This window comes from Apis cerana, linkage group LG9 (genome assembly GCF_029169275.1).
Source record: "Apis cerana isolate GH-2021 linkage group LG9, AcerK_1.0, whole genome shotgun sequence".
NCBI classification, from domain to species: Eukaryota; Metazoa; Arthropoda; class Insecta; order Hymenoptera; family Apidae; genus Apis; species Apis cerana.
The window spans coordinates 7,824,039-7,848,827 of record NC_083860.1 but is presented as its reverse complement, the minus strand read 5'-3'; the positions used below and the strand labels follow the sequence as shown (position 1 = coordinate 7,848,827).

General features: G+C 39.8%; 3 protein-coding genes and 2 non-coding genes across 7 annotated transcripts; 4 read left to right on the top strand and 1 right to left on the bottom strand.

The window, feature by feature from the left end:
- The first annotated feature begins 10,209 nt into the window (after window positions 1-10,209).
- Window positions 10,210-14,626, top strand: LOC107992607 (acetylcholine receptor subunit alpha-L1). 2 transcript variants are annotated; one of them, XM_017048601.3, is made up of 8 exons: window positions 10,210-11,286; window positions 11,807-12,034; window positions 12,136-12,180; window positions 12,247-12,356; window positions 12,452-12,632; window positions 12,707-13,400; window positions 13,478-13,686; window positions 13,765-14,626. In XM_017048601.3, exons 2-8 carry the CDS (start codon window positions 11,855-11,857, stop codon window positions 13,969-13,971), a joined length of 1,626 nt encoding a protein of 541 aa, XP_016904090.1. In that variant the 5' UTR covers window positions 10,210-11,286; window positions 11,807-11,854; the 3' UTR covers window positions 13,972-14,626. The 2 variants fall into 2 exon arrangements, with proteins under 2 accessions (XP_016904090.1, XP_016904099.1); XM_017048610.3 differs by having other exon boundaries at window positions 11,001-11,286; window positions 13,169-13,400.
- LOC133665635 (lipopolysaccharide-induced tumor necrosis factor-alpha factor homolog) lies at window positions 14,617-18,986 on the bottom strand. 2 transcript variants are annotated; one of them, XM_062079378.1, is made up of 4 exons: window positions 18,706-18,986; window positions 17,210-17,398; window positions 16,824-17,109; window positions 14,617-16,282 (listed from the first exon to the last, which is right to left on the bottom strand). In XM_062079378.1, exons 2-4 carry the CDS (start codon window positions 17,391-17,393, stop codon window positions 16,180-16,182), a joined length of 573 nt encoding a protein of 190 aa, XP_061935362.1. In that variant the 5' UTR covers window positions 17,394-17,398; window positions 18,706-18,986; the 3' UTR covers window positions 14,617-16,179. The 2 variants fall into 2 exon arrangements, with proteins under 2 accessions (XP_061935362.1, XP_061935361.1); XM_062079377.1 differs by having other exon boundaries at window positions 17,210-17,395.
- A 638-nt stretch (window positions 18,987-19,624) lies between these two features.
- Window positions 19,625-23,648, top strand: LOC107993269 (kinesin-like protein costa). Its single transcript, XM_017049607.2, has one exon. The coding sequence runs from the start codon at window positions 20,112-20,114 to the stop codon at window positions 22,659-22,661; it is 2,550 nt and encodes an 849-aa protein (XP_016905096.2). The 5' UTR covers window positions 19,625-20,111; the 3' UTR covers window positions 22,662-23,648.
- A 188-nt stretch (window positions 23,649-23,836) lies between these two features.
- On the top strand, window positions 23,837-23,909 carry Trnav-cac (transfer RNA valine (anticodon CAC)). Its single transcript has one exon. It is a non-coding gene; the product is annotated as a tRNA-Val (tRNA).
- A 375-nt stretch (window positions 23,910-24,284) lies between these two features.
- On the top strand, window positions 24,285-24,407 carry Trnal-caa (transfer RNA leucine (anticodon CAA)). Its single transcript has 2 exons — window positions 24,285-24,322; window positions 24,373-24,407. It is a non-coding gene; the product is annotated as a tRNA-Leu (tRNA).
- Window positions 24,408-24,789: the final 382 nt, after the last annotated feature.

Below are 24,789 nucleotides of genomic sequence, written 5' to 3'. Positions count from 1 at the left end.
CAGTCCTCGTCGCGTGGACGTGGCGCACCCGCACATATCCCCCACGTACCCGACGTCGTGGCCGTAGCGGGTGCTGTCGCCGGTGCCGTGGCCGCCGCCGCCGCCGTCACTGTCGTCGTCGTCGTCGTAAGCTTGTCTCGCGCGTGAAACCGGACGCGTAACCGTCGCGGTCGCGGTCCTCGTCGCGGTCGTGCTCGTGGCCAATCACCGGGAGGACTGTCACCGAGACGCGCGCGATTCCCGGCCCTCGTATCTAGCCGAGAGTCGACCGCAGTGCGGGTACGCGGCTATCGAAACGAGGAACCGGCGGCCGGCCGCCACGTCGCAACCAGCTAGGATCGGTAGAGTGGGTAGGGACGGCGCACCAACAACACCCACCGGAGAACAGGGCCACGCACCACTACCGATATATACCGATAGATCCGAGATAGACGATAGCCCCGAGAAGAGATCCGGACGGCACAACAACAACAACAACAACAACAACAACAACACCTCCACTACCACCACCACCACCTCCACCACCACCACCACCACCACCACCACCACCACCACTGGTACCAACGAGTAAACAAAACACCGTACGACACGCGTTACCTACGCGCTACCAGGCCTTCGATGACCCGAGACCGTGCGAGCCGGCTACTGCGACACCGTTGTCCATCACGGCTAACGACAGCGTGGGCATACGAGACAGAATCATCGTGATCATCATCATCGTAATCATCATCATCCTCGTCGTCGTCGTGATCGTCGTCGTCGTCGTCGTCATCGTTGTCGTCGTCGTCGTCATCATAGTTACGATCGACGTGCCGTTAAACGCGAACGTTGCTTTCCCAAACATCTGCCTCGACATCTTTCTCAAACTCGAATTTTTCCTCTGGGATGCTGCCGCTACTGCTACTACTGGTGCCGCGTTCGCGGTCGTCGTCGTCGCAGTCGTCGTCGTCGTCGTCGTCGTCCTCGTCGTTGTCGTCCTCCTGGTCGTAGTAGTAGTCAACGGGACAATATCGTTCCTCGTCGAGAACGTCGTTCCGATCACGCTCGTGCCGTTCGCTCGTAACCTGTTCGTTCTTTTAGACGACGACGCGTTCGTCATGGTTCTCCGGCAGAAATCCGACAGCGCGATCCAACTTGCCATAACCGGCGGGATCTAGCGGCTCCTGCCAGCCGCCAGCTCGACGACTGCGGACTTCTGCCTCCTCCTTCTCCTCCTCTTCCTCCTCCTCCTCCTCCTCCTTCTCCGCCTCCTCCTCTCCCTCCTCTTCCTCCTCTTCCACCACCTCCTCCTCCCCCGCCCCCTCCGCCCCCTCCTCCTCCTCCTCCTCCGCCTCCGCCTCCGCCTCCTCCTCCTGCTCCTTCTCGTATCCCTTCGACGCGAACTTCCACCTTGCGATCCGATGCGACAACCACGACGATCTCGATTCGAGGAGCGAGCGGTGGTGGTTCGCCGTTCGCTACGACACCCTTCCTCGTTTTCCTCTTTCTCCTCTTTCTCTCCGACCAACTCTCTATCCCCCGCGGACTCGGATCATTCGCTGGCGATGATGCGGCACGCACGGCAGCCCGCATAAGCGGCGGCCGCCTCTTCCACGAGGCTGACGACGATCATTCACCGCTCGGAGCACCCACCGCTACACCACTACTACCACCACCACCACCACCGCTACCATCACTCGCCATCGGCCACCGCCACCCTCGAGCCACGCTCACCTCCTACCGAGGACTTTGGTCTCCTCACGACACACCTTTCTCTTCCTCCTTCCTCCTCTCCCTCTCTTCCACCTTTTCTGTCCTCTTCCCCGAGATACGGTACACGTACATACGTGTGCACCACCGTTCAACCGATCAAACGGAAGGCTGCTATTCCAGCCGTGTCCACCGTTTCGACCGACTTCGCCCAACACCCTTTCGATTCTCTCATGATGATTCCGAGCGTGGTTTCAACGGCTTGCTTCTCGCTCGTCCAAGATCTCACCGCCACCACTACCACCACCACCACCACCACGACCACGGCCACCACCACCACCGCCACTACCACTACTACCACCACCACCACCACCACCACCACCACCACTACCGTACCACGCCACCGTATTCTCCGGTCTACGCACCACCACCGACGACGACAGCAGAGCAGAAGCGGCAGCTAGCTCTCATCCACCGAAAATCCTCATCAGCGTCTCCTCCTGAACCGCGAGGCTGCTGCCTCTCCGTTCCTTCCGTCTCCTGGAACGGAAGCGAATGCTGCCAGCTGCGTTCCCAATACCGATACTACCTACGTACGTACGCGAGTGAGTGCGTGCGTGCGTGCGTGCGTGGGTGCGCGCGTCTATGTATGCGTGCTCTCTCGCCTCTCTCTATCCCGTGCGTGGTTACGCGCGTGTACGTGGTTTAGGCGCGTGTCGATCGGAGAGTGTCACCAGAGTCGATCTCTCATCTTCTTCTCACTCACGCTCGCTCCAGCGGTGCGCGCGTTCTCTCCGCTGCTGCCACTGCTGCCACTGCTGCTGCTGCTGCTGCTGCTGCTGCGGGTCCTGCACCAGGGAATCGTGTCGGTGCAGCAGGCACTCCCAGGACGTGTCTCTCTCTCTCTGCCAATGTTCCGACCGAGCAACCCACCTTAGCACTGACGCTCTGCCCGTTCCGAGGGTGGAAAGAGAGGAGAAGGAGGAGGTGGTGGAGGAGGAGGAGGTGTGGCGGGACGGGGGGATGTTGTGGCGAGCCGTGTATCTCTCCCTCTCGCTCGCGCTCGATCGCGCATTCGCCCTCTTCGTCCTTCTCTGCCCCCCCACGGCGCGCCTCCTCGCCGCTTCTTCTCTTTCGCTCGTTCGCCGTTACACTCTCGCCGCTTAGAATCTCTCTCCGGTTAGAGCCCCGCCGCACAAGCCACCCTGCGCCCCGGGAGCCAATACCAACCCATGTGGAAGCCCCGACGCGAGACGCTGCCGATCACTCGCGAACTCGCCCGAACGTGCCCGAGCATCGCCGCCACCCCTGCGCGCAACCACCGCCGCCGCTACCGTCCTGCTCTCGCGCGATCATGTACAACGACCGTGATCCCCCACCAGCCAGGTGCCGCCCCTGAAAGCTCGCGAACCCCGCAAAACGCGGCGACGACGACGACGACGACGACGACGACGACGACGACCATGTGGCAGCACCGACAGGACCGACCGAACCGTGCCGAACCTAGCCGAGGTCGAACCACCACGCGAGACCATGTGGAAATCTCGAGGAGGCGTCCTACGCGCGTCCTATCCTTTTCCTTTCCGTTTTTTCCTCCCCCCTGTGTCTATATTCCTCCTCCTGGAGGGAGTCCTTCGCTCTTCCACTTCGATATGCACGATCTTCCCTTCTCCGTCGGTATCTTTCTCGAAACGAGAAACCGGTCTACCACGAGAGAATGATCATCGAGGAGGAGACGATAAGTCGAAGAGCGAAGCATCGTTTATCTTGTTTATCCCGTTAGCTGATTCGGGGTAAAGGGTTGCGCGATTTTCTCTCCAGAGAATTTCCCCGAGGATAGGTACACCTGAAGCACGGCACTGTGCACGACCCTTGCCGAGCATCGACGAACCGCCCTCTCTCTCTCTCTCTTTCTCCCTCTCGCCCCCATCTACTCCGTTGCTTTCCGTTCCACTTGTACGTGTTCAGCATCTCGCCTACCCTCTGTCCTTCCTCGTTGCTGTTCTCTCCACGAGGTATCCCAGTCGATACTGACACTGGCGGTGCGAGGTCGACTCGTCAGAGGGTGCTGAACGGAGTGCAGAGGCGGCAAAGGGGTGGTTAAAAAGAAAAAGAAAAATAAAAAATAGGGGGAGAGAGAGAGAGTGCCTTGCGTTACGTCTCTCCTCTCTTCTTCTTCTTCTTCTCTTCTCTTTTCCCTCCCCCAAAGGTTCCTCTGCCCTTCCCTCCCTCTTTCCTCCTCGTTCAAATTGTACAATAGAAACGAAGCCTTATCCGATGCGGACATAGCCCCCGCAGCCTCTCCTTTTCTCCGCCTCGTTTCTCGCGCCTCTGTAACCCTTTTCTCCCTCGACGAGCTCGAAATTGTTACGTTTAATGAAACGGTGAGTGAGATTTTTACAGCTAAAGGGCAAAAGACGTTAATGGGTCAGCTGTACGAGCGGATATCGTTATCGATGAACGCATAATCCCCCGTGCAAAAAGGAAAAAGAACGATATCGAACGATTAAAATCTTCTCCTCCCAACCACCCGATCGCGGTTAACGTTACGTCGAAGGGCGAGAGTAACTTTCACGGTCGTTAAACCGTAATTCTTCCAATTTTTACGCCCCCTTTTTATCTTCTTTTTTATCTTCTCCCCATCTCGAAATTCCATTTTGGAATGGTATGGAATAATAGTACGGGTGTAATGAAACGATACTCGAGAGCGATTCGTTCCGATTAGCAGTCTGATCAAAGGCTCGAGATCTCGCCTTTTGGAATTAAAACACTCAGAGAGAGAGAGAAAGGAACGTCTTATTGAATTATTAAGAGCGCGAGAGGAAAGTGTTCGCATGCCGCGAAAGTGGCGAAAACGATACGAATCGGAAACCGTAGCGTTGTAACTTGTTGAGCAAGCGACCAGAACACGTCTGGATATTGACTGAGATTCGTTTGAGCGAGGACTCTGGAGATCTCCTTTCCACGCTACTCGCTCGCTCCAAGAATAAAGCGACGGATTTCCACCCAATTTTCCCCGAATCCTTGCCGCACGCGTGTACAAACACACGCGCGCGAATTTCAAAGAGAAGATATTTTTCGAATTGGACGAATCGAGCGTAATAAAAAAGGGAGAAACGCAAAACAACGAGAGGATACCGTTTACGTTCACGTTTCAAATTTCCAACGCGAAATATTGGAACGCGATCGTGGGGAGGCGAGCCGTTAATCGGGAGGGAAACGGGTCGAAAATATGTGACAAACGCGTGCACGTAAATGCAACCAGGTACGCGAGACGACCTCAGATATGCGGTGGTCCGTTGTTGTATCCTGGGCCGGGATACATAGGTATGTGCAAGGTATTTCCGAGGGCCTCCGATCTACAAGGATTCTCCAAAATAAACGGGTATGCGTGAAGTTCTTGTTTGGGGGATGGGGAGGGGCGCAGACGCCGGAATTCCTCGGGGGTTGCCACTGTTCTGCACAGCCTTTGGACAACGCGAACACGCCCTATTCGGAGGCCGGATGGAGAGAGGCTAGGGCCACTACTCCACTAACGAAAATTCGACGGAATTCGAAACTGTTCGCGCATCCGATAGCTATATATCCCGCGAGAAACGAACGCATCGGGAAGGGAATCGACGAAACGAATATACGTATATGTATATGCGCGCAACACGAAGTTATCAATAATTCATGGGAGCCATGATCGGTGACCGGCTGGCATTTATGCTACACGGTACGTAAATTGATTCGTTATTGCTTCAAGGTGCGAGAGGATAATCCAAACGATCTCGTTTCCAGTTGCAGAAATTCCTCGTACAGAATCGGGGGATTTCCGCGACTTGGATTGCTTTCTCCGATCAAAATTCGAACGCAGAAATTCGATCTTCCCTTCCGACGATTATCATGATAAATATGTTAAAAATAACGGATCGTGTGCGACTGATTTATGGGGTGAACGTGCCGCGTTCAAATCCCAATTTAGACATTAATTACGTCTCCAAAGATAACTCGGAGAATCTATAAGTATTCGCGTCAATCTTGATTTCGCAAGAGCCGATCTCTCCCGCTCCATCCGTGCGATTCGAGCAGAGGTAAAAAAGAAAATGGAGGGACGAAATCAAAAAGTGAACGAAGCGGAGAATGCAATAATATATAGGGAGGGCGGAATATATCGCGGAAACGTGTGGAAAAAAAACATTAAGATCCTCGATACGATTGCAACGGTGTGCAACGCCTGGCGAAAATTGAAACGCCTCGTAGTGGTGGTGCTCGCCACGTGCCGGTTACCGGACGTATTTCCCAAAGGTGTTCTCAATCTTAGAAGACGGATAAGCTGCCTTCGAATATCGACATCTCGAAAGATTCGCTCACGCATTCGATGCCTACTTGGACCCACTCGAAAGCACGAGGTGTTGGAACACCGGAGATAACGAAATTATCGCTCGGTTGAAATTGTAGGGGCCGGTGTTATTTATTTCATTAACGGGCCTCGATAATAATTAAGAGACAGCAAACAGTTGCGAATGGCGCGATGGCGAGTTACGATAACACCGGCGCTACTAAATTTAGGCGAAACTTGTGTGTGGATTAAAGAACGGAAACAATGTGACGGTAATACGCAATATTGCACGGTATATGCACAAGCATGGCCCACTTACACAAATAAATTCCTTTTGAATATTGATTCCTCATTGCGGTTGTTGCGGTTCTTGTACCACCGCTGGTAGATAATAGAACCGTGACTGTTTTCGAATTTGCCTCCCAGCATCGGGGGAGACGTATTTCCAACCACTAACGAGCGCACAAATACGCTACACACACTACTGCACACACGCGCTCCCTCTCTCTCTCTCTCCCTCTATACATCGCGCGCAATTTGTAACGTATATAGTATATATAAGTTTATAACAAATTCACCAATTCGGGTAATCGTGTTCATCCGCGATAATTCTCGACAACGAATAATAACAGGTATTTAGAATTAATTAAAAGCCGGCTATCGTATTGGAGCGAAGCTTAGGTTTTCCGTGAATTTCTATTCGACGAAAATCCACCGACGAATTGGATGCATAACGTGTGGATAACGATCTCTTTCCCCCTCCCTTTATCCGCGCACACAATTATTCGAGGGATACGATAACGCGGTTAAGGAAGAAGTTATTATCCCAGGAAGAAGGGACGGGCGTGGAAGAATTATTCCAGTTCGGGGAATAAATTTGTTATTCCGCGATATACATTCCAACGCAGCGGCCGGATTTAAAAAGCGGCTGCTCGAGCGCCCCGTTACCCCATTCCACAGTTGCGCGACATTATTCCCGACGCGGCTGCGAATCTCTCTCTCTCTCTCTCTCTTCCCTACTTTATAATGACGTTTCCTCGACCTCTCTCTCTCTTTTTTCTTTTAATCTTATCTCCTTTGTCGAGATGTTCTCGTAGGATCGTAGGATGTTGCTTTAACGTCAGCCAAGAGATCAAAACTCTGGAGCGAATGATGCGACTATGCGATTAAAGAGAGGAAGGGGGGAGGAGGAGAGGATGAGAAAAGATGGAATAGAGCGACGTGTGTCGCATGGGCGAGGGAGGATGAAAACGGAAAGCCACGAAATTGGAAGGAAGAACTGTTCTCGATCAACCGAGAGATATCGCTCGTCTGCCACTCTATAACGTTCCCAGATACATATCCGGTTACGCATTCGTGTACCCTCGAAGAATACCACAAGAATCCCTCTACGTGGCTCAGACCTCAGAATTTGCAGTTTGCGTAAAATCAAGAAACGAATCGTGACGTTTACGACGAATTATTTCTAAGTAAAAATAATGAAATTGGATTCGACGATTTTCCAGCTTTAACTGTCTTCGAACAGTGCCGCGGAATTGGAAGAAATACGCGGGTTTTTCTTTTTTTTTTTTAAAAGTTTCTTCAACATTCGTATTCCCAGTCGCGTCGTTCATGGAAATAATACGAGTTCGGACGTTTATGGAAATTTATGCCATTTCTTTTTTTTTTTTTCCCCTCTCTCAGAAATCAGAAGGAACATTTATCTATACTCTCCAAGTCACTACTCCAGTACGAGATACGTGTCGCGCGGCGATGGACGAGTAATTTCGCGTCGAGTCACTTAATCTTTATTCTTGGATACAGGCGCGCACGCGTGTGTAAATACATATACAACAGGTCAAGCGTTAATTATTGACGGATAATCCTACAGGGACAGGGTAAATAGAACGGATTAAAAGTCAGATAGTCGGTCAAAGAGGATAATCTTTTTTGCAAATAGCGGGAATTAAAACCCGTCTCCACGAGCACGGTCGTTATTAACCTCTGAAATCTCTGTTCCGCCGATACCACCGGCCACTTCCCTCTCTAACAATCTCCGGGGAAAGGAGAATTCCGAAGAGAATTCCACCCGGTGAACGAACAACGCGGATCTCAACGATGCCGGGGGAAACCTCTGGCGTTGCCTCGAAATTGCGAGAACAAATGTCGTTTTCTTGAACAATGCGGCTAACAATTTCAACCGACAAAGAGATAGAATAAAGGGAGAGGGGAGAAAGAGAGAAGAGAGGGGAGAGAAACAGCTGGTTCGAACTAAGTATGGGATCGCGGAGCGTGAAACACGATTCGAATGTTTCGAAAGGGAACGCTATGATTTAGGGACAATGCTCGTTCAAACTCGTTGGATTTTTACGATGGAATGGGAAAACCATCCCTTCTCATTGGAGAGAAACGAGTTTTAGGCTTATTTATCCTAGTTTCCCTCGTGTGCAAAATAGGGTAAAGGATGGAAGATCGCTCGATGCGTGACATCACATTAATTAATGTGAAGAATTTCGAAACCCTTGCGCCAGCTACTATACTTTCCACGTCTCCGGGATTCACGTTATGCATATTGCCTCTCCCTCTCACGTCCTTGTTGTTCTCTTCTCGTTTTTCCCTCGTTTCTCGTCTTCCCCTCCCGTCTTTCTCGACGCGGAGAAAATCCCCTACGTACGAGGAGAGTAATTGAAAGCGCGAAAGGAAAAATGAAACGAGCGATGATGATATATCTCTTATTCGAGGAATCTCCGGGTGAAATTGCGTATGCACGTGCGATATCGTACGTTATATCCGCGGTATATATATATTTTTAAAAAGAAGGAAAGAGAGGGAGGGATTGAATTTTACTCGAGACAACACAAGCCAAGACGTTCTTATCCCATTCCGGTAAAACGCTTCTGTAAGAAAGCGCGATGCATAAAGCGTAAAAGAATACTTTGCAACGCCTTCCTTATACAAGACGTGCTCGAACGCGTGCTTTTAACCAAATGCATAATAATGTTTCACGAATTTATTTATTCCAAACTGGGAATATTTGTTATTAGTCCCTGCTCGTCTCAACTTCCATCTCGCCGATTCCTTTCTGTCCTTCTTCTAACCTTAACCCTATCCAGCTACTTCCTCTTCCAACTTCTTCGAAATAAATTTACTGGGTTCGTTTATCGACCTCCCGTGAAATAACTCGCCTCCACAATGAGATGTATACAATTGTGATCAGCCACGAGCCAATATTCCCGCGTGACGGAAAATACAACGTCATAAATCTCCCTTTCTGTATCGATAAGTAAATAGGATCCTGGCATTCGAAGCTAAGCGAAGCGGATGAAGAAGAAAGGCACGCGGAGCAATCATTTCAATGCGTTGCATCGATCGAATAATCTTCTAATCGTCGCAACACGTTTCTATGAGAGAGAGAGAAGCTGATCACGCTCCCCCTTCGTCAGTTTGGAAGAAGAAGAAAAAAGTTTATTACCGTCGTGTAGCGGGATGAAGCTTGAGCGCAAAGAGAGAACGACTTTGCCAAGGATAAAATATTGCAGAGGAGAGTATAATAATGGGTCGTATTCTCGTCCGGCCGAGAAAAATGATATCGGTGATGGGAAGTGGCCTTCTTCCTCTACCTTAACGAACACACCACCGTATTTCTCGACTCGAACGCGAGTTGAAATGTAAACTCGCCTCTGCTTCCTCCTCTCCCCTTCCGCCCCTAAAAATAAAAGGGTTTTGATGTAACGCCGTCCACGCGTATTTACCGACGCGCTTCACTCTGCAGTTCAAGATATCCCTCCGTCTCTCGCTCTCTCTCTCGCTTTCTCTCTCTAGAGCGAAGCAAAATTGATTCTCGTTACGAGAAAAATTACCGGTTGAAAGAGTTCAAAGACGCTTTTGTCAAACTGTGGACGCTTAAAGAGTGGTAAATATTTGATCTTTAAACAACTTGCAGTTTTTCGTCGATTTTATTAAAAAGAAAAAATACTTAAGGACGAAGTAATAAAGTGTACGCGAATACGGAATGGGATAGGTAGCTGCTTCCATTCGAAACTGGCTCCCTAACACGCTTGCTAGTGCTTCGTGCAACGACGAAACCTGGAAAAATAATCCCATTTACCGCGATATGCGCGATGGGCGTTGAAAGAAGATGCAGAAAAGGGGGGAAAAAAAAGAAAAATCCCTTTCTCGCTAACCAAATAAAATTTTACCCTAGTTAAGTCGTCTATGAAAAAAGAAAGAAAGGAAGAAAGAAAGAAAGAAAGGCGAAAGAGCGATCAAACGCGTTGTTAAAGGATCGCGAACTGCTCGCTCGATCCGACGTACGCTCGGAAGATCTCTATTAAACGAGAAAGCAACGGAATAAAGAGCGTTGTCAGAAACCCTTTTCAAATATCATTCTAGCCTAGTCCTAAATTCCTCCCTATTGTTCGCCCCTACCTTCGTTAGGTAAATTAGAAAACCGAGAGGGGGAGGGAAGATTTTTCTTCGAAGCTGCTCGGCTCAATTGGGCTCAATTCCATTTCCCTCGTTCAAATACTCAGCTCGCGTATAATAAATCTTCCAACTCTTTGAGAAGAATTAATAAAGGAAGAGAGACGTCGTCGAAAAACGTCGGTTTACACGTATATTTCCACTTCCCTCCCTCATCCCCCATTTCCGTTTCAACGGGATCAATTCAAAGGAGTTTGTAATTAATCTCGAAGATCGACGGGCTCGATCTCTGCGATCGTTCGTTGCAATCTCGAAGATCGCGCGTGAAACGTAAACGTAACGCGTAGATAATGCTGGGAGGTTTCCTCTCGCGTGGGAAACTTGGCAGAAAATTTGGAAAAACGGGAAAAAAGGGGAGGGAAAGAGGCGGAGGCGGAGAGATGGTGGTGCAGAAGCGGCGCCCTTTTTCCTCCTGCCGAGTGCAACGAACAGAAGCTGCGCCGTTGGGGCGGCGTTGAAAACGCGCAGCCACCCTCGACCCTCGGCCGGTGCATGCGCAATGGCGTATCGATCCCGGAGAATCCGAGATGCACGTAACATCATCCAGTGGTCCATTGGCTGTTTACAGAATACCATTTCTCCGTTCGGACGCCGCGCCGTTTCTCGACCATCGCCGACGTTTCAACCAACGAAACGACGGGACGACGCGTCACAGTGATGCGAGACCGTCGCGTTCCCGATCGCCGACCGACCACACGAATCGTCAACGTTTCGAGGGGATCGAATCGGGGAAGCGGTTCGTTATGAAACACGTCGGCAGACACGAGATCGACTCTCGTGAGGGGAAGAGCACTCGAGGAGATTGAACGGAAGTACGTAACTTTTCATTCGATACTTTGTTGTAAACATCCTGATCGACCGATCGATCGATCATTATTCGAATTATTTTTCGAAAGAAATTTAAAATTTCCTCTCGAAATTCCGTACGAAACAATTTCGAACGAATCTATTTTAACTCGAATCATTTTCGTAGAGAAATTTTCGAGGAATTTTAACGAATTTTGAAATTTGTATTAATTTATATCAATCATCGAATAGTGCATTATTTCAAAATGAAATCGAAGATACGATATATACTAATGTAAATATCGTTGCATCTTGACTCGAAGTAATAACTTCTAATCGTAAAAGAAAACGTTATTATTTACGTTTCGAATTGAAGAATCGACGAAGCAAGAAGTGGACGCAACAAGTCTATAATCTACACATCTATCTCCGATATATAGCCAAATTGAAATCAAAATTAAATCCGATCGCAGGAAGGATAAATTTTTACCCCGCGATTAATTTCCAGATTTCATTTCAACAACAATTTTCTGTATGAATAAACAGGATGCCGATCGGATCAGAATCCGGAAACTAGCTACGCTACCATTTAAAATGATACTTCAGGCGATCATCTTGATCCTCTCCGCAAGGATATGCCACGGCAATCCGGACGCGAAGAGGCTGTACGACGATTTGCTGTCGAATTACAATCGGCTGATACGCCCCGTTTCGAATAACAACGAGACCGTGGTCGTTAAACTAGGACTTCGCCTGTCCCAACTGATCGATCTCGTACGTGGCCTTCTCCTGTTACGTACATAATAATAAACAACGTAATAAATATAAACGCATTTGGGGAAATTTTAGAATAACGAAATAATAAAAATTTGCAGAACTTGAAGGATCAAATTCTCACGACAAACGTTTGGCTCGAGCACGTAAGTCTTCGATCGAGATTCTATCGAGAATCTATCGCTATCGGTTAATCGAATTCATTTGCCCAGGAATGGCAGGATCACAAGTTTCAGTGGGATCCGGCAGAGTACGGAGGTGTCACCGAACTCTACGTACCAAGCGAGCACATATGGCTTCCCGACATTGTCCTCTACAATAAGTACGCAACAACGAGCCTATTTTTTTTTTAAATCTAATAAAACCCTTTTTCCCTTTACGAGACGCGATTACGAGATCGAAATTGGGAAATTTCAGCGCGGACGGGGAGTACGGAGTCACCACGATGACCAAAGCTATCCTACATTACACGGGGAAGGTACTATGGACACCTCCAGCTATCTTCAAATCCTCGTGCGAGATAGACGTTCGATATTTTCCGTTCGATCAACAAACTTGCTTCATGAAGTTCGGTTCGTGGACTTACGACGGTATTCAGGTAAAAAAAGAAACTTCTTTCGGTCTTATATTCGATCAATCCGTCCCTGAATCCGAGCCATCCGTTCGAATCAGATCGACTTGAAACACATCAATCAAAACACGGGAGACAAAGTCGAGATCGGGATCGATCTTCGCGAGTACTACCCTAGCGTCGAGTGGGACATACTGGGGGTTCCAGCTGAACGGCACAAGAAATACTACCCGTGTTGCGACGAGCCCTATCCCGACATCTTCTTCAACATCACCCTGCGCCGAAAAACGCTGTTCTACACGGTGAATTTGATCGTCCCGTGCGTGAGCATCTCGTATTTATCGGTGCTCGCGTTCTACTTGCCCGCCGACTCCGGCGAGAAAATCGCCCTCTGCATCAACATCCTACTATCCCAAACGATGTTCTTCCTCTTAATATCGGAGATCATACCATCCACCTCCTTGGCGCTGCCTCTGCTCGGCAAATACCTGCTGTTCACCATGATCCTCGTCGGCCTCTCGGTGGTCATAACGATCGTTATATTAAACGTTCATTACCGAAAGCCGAGCACCCATAAAATGGCCCCTTGGGTGAGGAAGATCTTCATAAGGAGATTACCGAAACTTCTTTTAATGAGGGTGCCCGACGATCTGTTGAACGATCTTGCCGCCCATAAAATGCACGGCAGAGGGAGATCCGGGAAAAAGAGCAAATTCAACGCCGCTGTCGCTGCCGCCGTGCAATCGTCCTCGATAGTCTCGTCCCCCGATTCCGCGCGTCATCAACGAATCGGCGGTGAGTGCCCGTTCTCGTGACGTGTTGATTGGAAAAGATATACGCGTTGTAATGATATTACATGTGTGGTTCCACAGGATGCAACGGACTGCACACGACAACCGCGCATAACAGATTCTTGGGGGGGATCGGTGGATACAACGGACTTCCCACGGTGATGTCCGGGTTGGACGAGTCCCTGAGCGACGTGACGCCCAGGAAAAAATATCCTTTCGAGCTCGAGAAGGCTTTGCACAACGTGATGTTCATTCAACACCACATACAACGGCAAGACGAGTTCAACGCGGTACGTATTTTTTCCAATTTATGGATAAAAGAGTTTGGGGAGAAGTTTGTGGTAATTTCACGAATTTTGAACATCCAGGAAGATCAGGATTGGGGTTTCGTAGCGATGGTTCTCGACAGACTTTTCCTCTGGATCTTCACTATAGCTTCGATCGTTGGCACGTTCATCATTCTCTGCGAGGCACCGGCCCTTCGCGACAACACCAAACCGATCGACATGGAGTATTCCTCCGTGGCCCAGCAACAATTCCTTCCTCACGATGATTTTTTGGAAACTCTCGTGTAGAGAAGTGTAGTAGAGAAAGGATGCCGATATATCTCTTATTAAAAACTTTATCATAGTACAATTTCGCGTCAATCAAAGATTTTTTCCTTCACTTTCTTGTTTCTCAACTCGTCGCGAGACGCATTTGTCCAACCGCGAATCAATCACCCTTGGCTGCATACTTTACATACAGTTTTATTAGAAGATGTAAGATTTTCGATATCTAAAAATGTCTAAAAGTACTCGACCGTATATAGTACTTACGCGCACACGACGATTAAGTGCTCTTGAATCAACAATAAACGTGTTAACCGTTCAGCTAAACAAAAAAATAAAAAAATAAAGAAAAAGAAAAAAAAAGGTTGCAATATTACTTGTAGAAATTTTGTATCGATTTTGAATCGTAGAACGTACAAAACGGAGTATCAATTGCCCATCAAAGTCTATAATAAGTACGTATATAGGGAGAAACATTTTCTGCTCGAATCGATATCTTCCCGATGAGCGATCAAGGAAATTGTTATATAGCGTATACATAATTTTTTCAACTATTAAAAAATATAAAATCAATCTTTTTCATTAAACGTTTTCAAGAAAACGAAATATATATATATATTCGGACTCGTTCGATATCTTGTATGACTATAAAAATTAAATAAACGACAATTATAATGCATTTTATCGTTTATTCTTGATTATATAATTGTTTGTGCTATACTTTATTTTTTTTTTTTTTTTGTATATATAATCAGATCAAATTCAATTTTCCCATTTTTATCAACATATATATATATATATATATGTATATATATACACTTCAAAAACCAAAATATAATTTATTATATAAAACACGTACAAGAAAAGTATCGTACATTAAAATACACGTATATATATATAAAAAACGCTAAAAAATTTTACGTAAATTACACGTGAACGAAAATAAGAGATAATAGCGACGTTATTCAGAATGAAAAATTGACATTAATATTAATCATTGTAGCTGATTCAAAAGACATATATATATATATGTATATAATATATATATAATACGTAAAAAGAACAAAATAGTATAGCGAGGATAAATATGCGTAGAATCATAGAAATATTTGAGTCAAAATCTTAAATACGTGAAACATCAAACAGCGTGTGAATCTCTATTACGTAATGTTTCGTTAAATATTAATTTTCTGGAATTGCAAGGGAAGCTGGAAGATATTTCTTTCACGCACAAAATTATTCTTTCTGTTTGATACACTCGCCTATAGAAGAGAATTTCTAACAGTGATCAATCAATATTTCATATAAACTGCTTGAACAGAGTATGATACTAGTCGAAAACGGAAATAGATAATCTTGTTGATAATATAATTCGAATAGTTTTTGTTCAATATGCAAATCCTTTTGCAGTCTGCATAAAAATATCACTTTTCATACGATAGTTTCTATATACTATGTAATATGCAAGAATGTATTTCACATAAAATCCCGGAAGCACCAATAAAATATAAAAATAAAAATGCACGAATATTGTTGCGAACAAGAAGTGGAACAACTTTCTATACTCATTATCGACTAATCGTTCCTTTTTTTCTTATACACTAATGAAACACGTTGAAAGAAATAAAGGAACAATTTTTCGTTTAACCAGAAAAAACATCTTTCTTTCCACGCGAATTTCATTCTCTCTCTCTCTCTCTCTCTCTCTCTCTCTCTCTCTCTCTCTCTCTCTCTCTCTCTCTCTGACTCTCTTTTCCTAGAAAATTTTCCTAAAGCTATGTAGAATATGACAAATGCAAGTAAAAACAATACTGCTCATTAATTCAACACTCGAAAATATCTTTATAATAATATTACCCACGCTATCTCTAAATTCGACATGAACACACTCGAACACATCATCTCATTTATATCGGATCAACATGAAATCTACAATCATCGAGACTATTGTACATTATAGTATACTGCATTCAGATCTCGTTTTGCAAGGAATAAGCGTCACATATATGCATGTATAGTAATACGATCTATGACAATCTTGTCGGATAAATCTTTCTCTTAACTTACTATACGCGACAAGCAGGGAAATATCGATTACTTCCCATAATGTTATACTGACTAATACATAATGTAATATGTAAATACAATGTGCGATAATACATATTACACAATGTATTTGATTATATAAAGAATCGCGTAACAATATACAAATTTACGTGTCCCAGGTTTGACTCAACCCTTCCACGTACCAATATAACTTTTGCATTTCGGACAGAAATGATGGACGCTCATGAAGTTGCTCATACAATACGGTAGACATGAGCAAAGGCAACATCTGAAATTTGAAAGAACATCGGTCAAAATTATTTTTTTTTTTTTACGATCTAATAGAAAACCAAATACACCAAGACAAGACGAGAACATATTTGGAAAAAACCGTGCACTCTTGAAAGCTTAAGAGAAAAGCCACATTATAAGTAAAGAGGACCTATATATAAATATTAATTAGTGTTTCGAAAGTGAATATGAATTGGAAATCCGTGCGCTATTTCTAAATAAGCGAGACTAATAAAGACTTAAGTCGGAATAAAAAACGATAAACAAAACCAAGACCAATAGTAAGTCAGTTAAAAAACAATCAAGCATGTATCCTGATATAAAACTTGTGTTATAAATTGTAAAATTATAAATATTCTTATTATTTCCTATTCGCATTTTTTAAAAAGAAAATTATATTTGTATCGAGCAATTGCAAGAAAAATGCAAAGAAAATAATAAATAAAAGATAAATTAAAAATAAAACAAGCAGCAAAAGCAATTAATTTTTATAGCATAAGCAAATGCAGCAAATATTTAAAAAATTAATATACACTCACCCAAATAAGCAGAGCAAGATACAGCATAGATGAGCACATCGCTGATGATCCGACATTGTGGAAGTTTTAATACTAGCATGACAAGTGGGACACGTTGTTTTTGTTGGATTTGGACTCAGAGAATAAATCATTGGCTGATATACAACTCGGACTTCTGGTTGAGGCACCGCATTCGGATTTGCGTTATATTGTGTCTGTGGTTGTGGCATAGATTCGCTGGGCCCAGAATAATTCGGTGGATATGGCACCGTCGTCTGATTCGATGGAATTATCTGAGGAGCGTTATCTGAAATTCCAATTCGTTCAATTGTGTATCACCAAAAATTTATATTGATTTATAAAAATAATAATATAAAAATTGAATATAAAAATAAGATAACACGTACGAGGCATAGAAGATGACATTGGCATAGAAGATGGTCCCACTGGATATGGAATTCCTACTGGAATGTTTGGTTGCCGAGATACGCGAGCTGCATTTTCAACAGCCTCTTCGTAAGAAGGAGGTGCCGAAGGTGGAGGAGCTGAGGGTTGAGTACTTCCACTAGCGAACGCCATATTTTTTTCCATTTCTTCTAAAATAATATTTGAATATAATTTTAAATATCTTAAAAAAATAAATATCTTATAAAAAAATAATATATATAAGAATATATATAAAAAATATATAAAAAAATAAATATATATAAGATATATGTACTATCGCATTATGTATCAATTGCATACCGGATAAATCTAGCTCTAATTTAATAATACAAATAGATCGAATTAAAAATTATAGATGCTATCACGTTTGAACATAAACAAACATAGACAAATGAGCGCGAAAGTATGTGAGAATAGAAAGTTGAACGGATGTTAAGTAATAGAGATAATGCAAAGTATGTTGGTTTATAGAACCGTTTCTAGAAAATTTAGAATCCATCATACTTACATTCGTGTTCTTTGTTTCGTCAGATATTACGTTATAATCTTGCTTCAAGCTTGGATTATATTATTCAAACGTAATATTTGAATAACCACTTAACCTCGATTCAATGTGAACACGAGTAAATTGTAAGAATTACGTTTTCAAAGTTATTACGTTTGATATATAAATTATTAAATATACAAACTATTTCAAAGATCTTTAGTTTAAATCAATAATTTTTAATTTTTTTTTATCTCATATAATAAAAACATTAAACAAATTAATTACTAAAATTCTGTGACACATCAAAAAATGCATTAAATTTTTAAGATATATTTTTTTGACCAATTTCCAAAGAAAAAAATTTTTTTCCCCTTCCAAAATGAAAATAAAATATTAAAAAATTTAGAAATAATAATATTTATTACTTTTCTTCAATTTATATATAAAAATCTTGAGTGTACTTATGAATTTGTCGTAGTACATTAGTATGCTATATCAATTGAAAGTCACTGATATAAATAAAAGATCTTTCAAATGCAAATACATGACACTAACAATAAAAGAATGTACATATCAAAGTCTACAACTCAAATCAAATTTAAGTTATTAGTCATAACAATAATAAGAAGAATGTAATATATAAATCAAAAACTTTGTGAAATATAAAAAAATTCATAATTTATTTCAATAAATGTTAAATCCATAATAATTTTATGTCAAATAAAGTATACATGATTATATAAGTATCTAATTAGTAAATAGCACACATGAGAAATGAATATTGGTTTTTTTAATTTAGATGCGTTGTATGTATATGACGTAAAAGTTTAACGCATCGATGTAACTCTTTTCAGAATTTTAATAAAACCAATTAAGATTATAATATATTCTAACCTATATAATCATCCTACATAATCAATAATGAATAAATTTTTTACAAAGAAAAATAAGAAAACATAATATTCTTACCAAATTGATTTCTCAAGATTTCGAAGTCGTACTCGCTACTTGCGAAGATGAGGTTATAGTTGAATATTCCGAATTAGTAATGACTTATATGCACCATAGAAGTATTGATATACATATCGTACTATTAGATAGTTAATTATTTCGTAACATTATATAACATTTTTCACGTATTTATAAAAAAAATGAAGAAAACTACACAATACTTGGCAAAAACTGTCACATTAACATAACTGAAGCGACAGACAAGAGTCTGTTGTAATTTTTGCCAATGACCAATCACAGCACTGGTATTATTCCAGAAATGAAACTCAGGAAAATGGCGCGAAACATTTTAAATAATATCATATACAAATAATTTTTATTAAAATATAATCAATCGATAAAAATTTTATTATTTATACAAAATTTTTATTATTTTTATAAGTCAAACAATTTTTTGTTTATGTATAATATACAAATATTAACAAAATATTAAAACATTGTTTGATTATTAAAACATTGTTTGATTCATTTTGATTCGTAGTGTCGTGCAAACTTTTGCCGCGTTTGGATAATCGTGTGATTCGATTTTTAAACAAAAAAGTGCAATATATTTATCAAGAAATAAAATTGATAAGTGTCTAGAAAAGAAGACAGTTCTTAACTCATTTTTGTAAGTAAAAATATAAATTTTATTAATATAATAATTTTTAAATATTTCAAACTCGATGTAATTAAATTTTATTGGCAGAATTGCCAATAGATGAGTGATTCAAAAAAATTGTTTACTCTTTTAACAGTGTTTATTATATATATTTATTATCACATATTTATACATTGCATTTTTATATTAGTTATTTATCTGAAAATTTAATTTAATTACGAAATTAACTTTTGAGGAATTTTTTTTTGAATTCGTTTCATAAATCAATTATTAATAATTTGTTGTATTTTGCTCATTTCCATACAATTTATATTTTATATATTTTACATGATGAATTTCAATATAAATAATCTAGATAAATTTATAATATTTCAAGTATATTTCTTTCTTTTTTATATTAATCATAAGTTGGTAACAGTTTCTGCCAGATATTTCTGTTACTTATTGAATAGAGAAGTTTATAAAACATTCTATCAAATGCGTTTGAAATTATATAATTGAATTTTATACATTACTTATTAGAATATAGGAAAATGTAGCAGTATATATAATGGTGAAGATTTAAATAATATTGGAACATAAAAAGTTCCTTATAGGTTAGAAATCATGAAAATAAGTTTGTATTTTATGTTTCAAATGATAACAAAATAGTATTTTAAAACAAAATGAGATCATTAAAAGATATTAATTAAATATTTATATTATATATAAATGAATGAAGCCATATTTATTGCATTAAATTGTATAATATAATATTTTCAAAATGATGCATTATACACCTTGGATTCATCATCAAACAATGCTGGACAATCATCAATGTTATACACCATATATAAATACTGTGCCATCTTATCCACATAATAATCATGAGCAACAACATATTACCGAAGAAGAGAGTGAACAAACAGGAGATGAAACACATGATACAATGACTTCTGCTACATCGGGAGAGCGTAGTTCTAGTGCTGATATATTTAGATTAGAATTTGCAGCAGCCCAATGGTCAAAATTAGTTTCAAATGCAGAAGGTCTTTTTACTAAGCTTATGACAAGTAATATTTTACCTCATACAGAACAAGATCAAATTGAACAATGGCTTTGTATGAAACAAGAATATGAAGAATGTATTGCTAGTGATGATACTGGTAGTTTACAAGGTTATACAGAAAATGCAAGAAGATCACTAGAAAGAATAGAAGAAGTAACTGAAACTGATGAAAAAACAGATGAATCTATACATCAAATGGAAAGAAAAATTGAAATAAATTGTTCATCTAGTTCAGAAAGTGAATTATCTGAAACTAATGATGATGATGAAGAAGAGGAAGAAGAAGAAGATCATAGTGATGTTAGTTCAGAAAATCCAGATTTCTTAGAAAAATTAGACGAATGTATGAATAAACTTAAAATAGAAACAGATAGAATAGTTGATTCTACAAGAGATGAATTTAGAGAAACAAATATAGAGATTATTCCAACTGTGGCAAGATCTATAAATACTAATAATAATGTCCTTGTAACTAGAGCTGTTCCACTTAGAAATCCAAATTCCAGGAGGAATTCAATGCTTCCTGGTTCTGAAATGTGTAATGAAGTATTAGCCTTCAACGATAGCCTTAAACCTAACCAAAATCAAATTTTAGATAATAAAACTTCAGCATTTACTAGTATAAGAATATTAGATAATTGTGAATCTGAAACAATTATTAATGAAAATCATGCGATTCATAATGATAATTCACCAGATTTATTAATTGATGCTTTGAAAACAACAGAAATGCCAGAGCCTATTAAGGAATTGAAAACATTGACATTAAATAATGAGGCAAAACAAACTCAAGTAAAAAAAATTCAATCAGATTTAGATGGAGCTCATAAACGTATAGAAGAGCTACAAACTACTATTAAAATCAAAGAAAAATTCATCGCAGATATGATAAAAAATTCAGATGCACGCGCTAGCGCAAAACAAAAATTTCAACGCAAATGGAGTAAATTGGAAGAAGAATATTATAATACAAGAAGCCAATTGGCTCAAGTTGAAAATGCTTCCATTTACAAAGATTCAGAAGAAAAATCTGCCCATAAGAAAGAGATTGAATTATATAAAAACATGGCCATTCATTATGAAAAGAGATTGATGGATATTGAAATGATAAAACAAATTGCAGGTGATTCTGCTAAAAAGGTATTAGAACTTGAAAGTTCCTTAAATACATCTAGAAAACAAATGGAAAAATTGAAGAAACAATTGAAAAAAGAGGAGGAACGTAAGAAACAATTAGAAGAAGAATTAGCAGAGGATCAGAAAAAAATTCGCGATCTCGAAGAAAAATACAATTTAACGGCTTCCAAATTGAAAGAGATGCAATCTGAAAGCGAGGATGAGAAAAATAATAGTAAATCTAAAACCGATTATTCTGATAAAAAAAAGAATTTATTAGACGTTAGTGCAAGAATATCGCATCTTGATCATGTTTTAAAAGAAAAATCGATGGATTTGGAAAGAACGGCGGATATAGACGAAAAGGAAGCTTTGCGTCATGAAATTCGAAATTTACGGCGTACTCGTGATTGTTTAGTAGACGAGAAATGCGATCTAGATGAAAAATTTCAAAAAGAAAAGACACTGTCCACTGTAGAAGAGAGGAAATTATTGGAATGCGGAGAAACCATCGAGGCTATCGATGCTATGATCGAGCATAAGAATGAAATGATTTGTGGACGGAAGGGGTTCGATGAAAATCAATCACAGCGTGAAAAGGGAGAAAGAATGTTAATGGAAAGATTGGCAAAACTTTCAGATGGTGAAATGAGAACTTTATTTTATAAATATTTTCTAAAGGTAATCGATTTAAAAGAGAGTTCAAAAAATCTGGAAGTTCAAACAGCTGAATTGGAAAGTCATATAGAAACTCAAGAATGGCAGATTCAAACGTTAACAAATGCTTTAAAACAAACTAAATTGGAAGCAGAGAGACGAATAGTTTTGATGCAAAGAGAACACGAAGAAAAATTACATCTCATGTTTAGACATTTTGCAGAAGAAACTAGTAGTTCTGGTCATGAAAGATTGGACAAAGATTCCGAACTTGCAAAATATAAACGTGAAAATAGAACGTTGAAAAAACGATTAGCAGATGTTGAAGCTCTTTTGAAAGGTCCAACACCACCACGTACAACTAGTCCAGCAAAAATATCACAGCAAGGGTTGAAACAAATTCCATGTAATCGACCAACAACCAAAGTAACTAGGCAGCGAAATAAATTGATAATACAAAAAACCACTGACTGCGATAAGAAAAAAAAATAAACTTCTCTGAGAAGTTTATTATATTTTATGCTTCTTCTTTTAACATTTCTTTTTTACTCTATTTTTTTATTTTTTGTACAGTATCTAGCAATTACATTACTAATTTAACAGAACATACAAATGCACGCTATCATTTTTTTTAAACATACATTTTATATTAAGTATTCAGAAAAGTTTTTGTCGTTTTCTAATTGAAAAATTAAAGAAATGTCGATAAAAATTTTTCTGAACGTCTGATATTATTTAAAAATACATTCAATAGATTCTTATTTCATTATCGCCAATTTCAGATTTTCAGGAAGCAAATTCTCCAAGCATAATTTGCAATAAAGACATGTGATTTTATATTCATTTTTTCCTCTTTTGTTCGATTGTCAATCAATATTTATTATATAATCATGAAATAGATTCGATTTATAATATACTCATAAAATTAAGAATATCGAACCTCAATCAAAATAGCATTTGCATGTTTGCCAGATCTCAATTAAGAAAATAAGTATTGCATTTAAATATGATAAATACAATCAAATATTTATTATATTGTTAATTATTTAAAGAAAATAAAATCCGAATTATTGATGATCAATTAAATGCTCGTTATATTAAATATAATATAAGTATTCGATAGTACATTGTACGCAATGCGCAATGTTAGTAGTTCCATTTAATAACGATAGATGCATTTTACACTTGATAGTGTAAAAAGAGATCTTATGATATTAAATAATTTATATAAGATAATATTCTTTACTTCCGATATATTATTTATTGCAATTTTGTAAATATATTAATAATATACATTGAATACAATATTGAACCCTTTAGGCCCTCGCTAAAATATAATATAATAATTTATTTATAATTTATGAAATCATTAAATTCCTACATACACACGAAAGTAATAAACAAAGGCAAAAAGAATTAATATCCTTTACACTTTCACAAAATGAAATCTAAATAAATATTCGATTATTGAAAAAAAAATGTGTTCTTCATTCCATGATTAAATGCAGAATTATTTTTATTTTTATTAATTTATAGAAAAGTATATAATTTTTTTTTTACATATGTCAATTGACGTAAAATTAATAAAAAAAATTATATCAAAAGTTAATTTTTAAATAGATTATGTATATTATTTATAAAATATCTATGAAAATCTACCAAGTGTGGTTTCCGTAGTGTAGTGGTTATCACGTGTGCTTCACACGCACAAGGTCCCCGGTTCGATCCCGGGCGGAAACATGGGTTCTATTTTTCATTCTCCATGTGATATTTTTGCTAAAACAATTTTAAATATCGCTAAAAAATAAATTTATTTATATTTTTTTTATACTTTCTTTTAAAATTATTATCTTTTTTTTTCTCGAAATTATTTTATTTTAGAAATTAATATAAATTTTCTATACATATATCAAAAAAATATTAAAAATAATAATATATTTTATACTGCATTCGTGATTTATCAATATAAAATAGGAATGAAAAACATTTTTTTTTATAATATGTCACTAAAAAGAAAAATGCATTAGACAAAATTATATAATATAGTAATCGTCTATATAGTAGCAAAGCGTGTCAAAAACATGTTGTGCATTTTAAACGACATTGCTACCAAGTGTCAGGATGGCCGAGCGGTCTAAGGCGCCAGACTCAAGGTTAATCCCCTTTTCAGTCTAAGACTGAATCAATGTGCATTCTGGTCTCCATCTGGAGGCGTGGGTTCGAATCCCACTCCTGACAAATTTTTTTCAATTTTTTATAAACATTCAATTCCGAAAAAATATTTTGTATCTTTATTTTTGTTAAAAATAATTTTAAATATTTTTGGATGCGGATAACCAGCGCCGCGTTTCTTGAGTTCAATTCTCATTAAAATGCTTATTTTTTTTATTCCACAGAAATAAATGAAAAACATCATGTTACGAGACAATAGCGAAATAAAATAATTATTTTATTTTTATAACCATAAAATATTTCGCTTTGTTTTAGATTCAGCAGTCTGTTTAAAATTTTAGGCGCATATATTTTAAATTGTGTATCAGATACAATAATATTAAATTACTTTTTAATATCACAAGAAACGTATTCTTATAAAAAAATTAATTTAACAAATTTTTCGCGT

Bases quoted from the DNA above. Each gene is read 5' to 3' on its own strand.
- LOC107992607 (XM_017048601.3), top strand. From the start codon at position 11,855: ATGATACTTCAGGCGATCATCTTGATCCTCTCCGCAAGGATATGCCAC. The intron at 12,181-12,246 runs GTAAGTCTTCGA...TCATTTGCCCAG, and splicing joins CAAACGTTTGGCTCGAGCAC to GAATGGCAGGATCACAAGTT. The intron at 12,633-12,706 runs GTAAAAAAAGAA...CGTTCGAATCAG, and splicing joins GGACTTACGACGGTATTCAG to ATCGACTTGAAACACATCAA.
- LOC133665635 (XM_062079378.1), bottom strand. From the start codon at position 17,393: ATGGAAAAAAATATGGCGTTCGCTAGTGGAAGTACTCAACCCTCAGCT. The intron at 17,110-17,209 runs GTACGTGTTATC...TTGGAATTTCAG, and splicing joins AATGTCATCTTCTATGCCTC to ATAACGCTCCTCAGATAATT. The intron at 16,283-16,823 runs GTGAGTGTATAT...TTCAAATTTCAG, and splicing joins ATCTTGCTCTGCTTATTTGG to ATGTTGCCTTTGCTCATGTC.
- LOC107993269 (XM_017049607.2), top strand. From the start codon at position 20,112: ATGATGCATTATACACCTTGGATTCATCATCAAACAATGCTGGACAAT.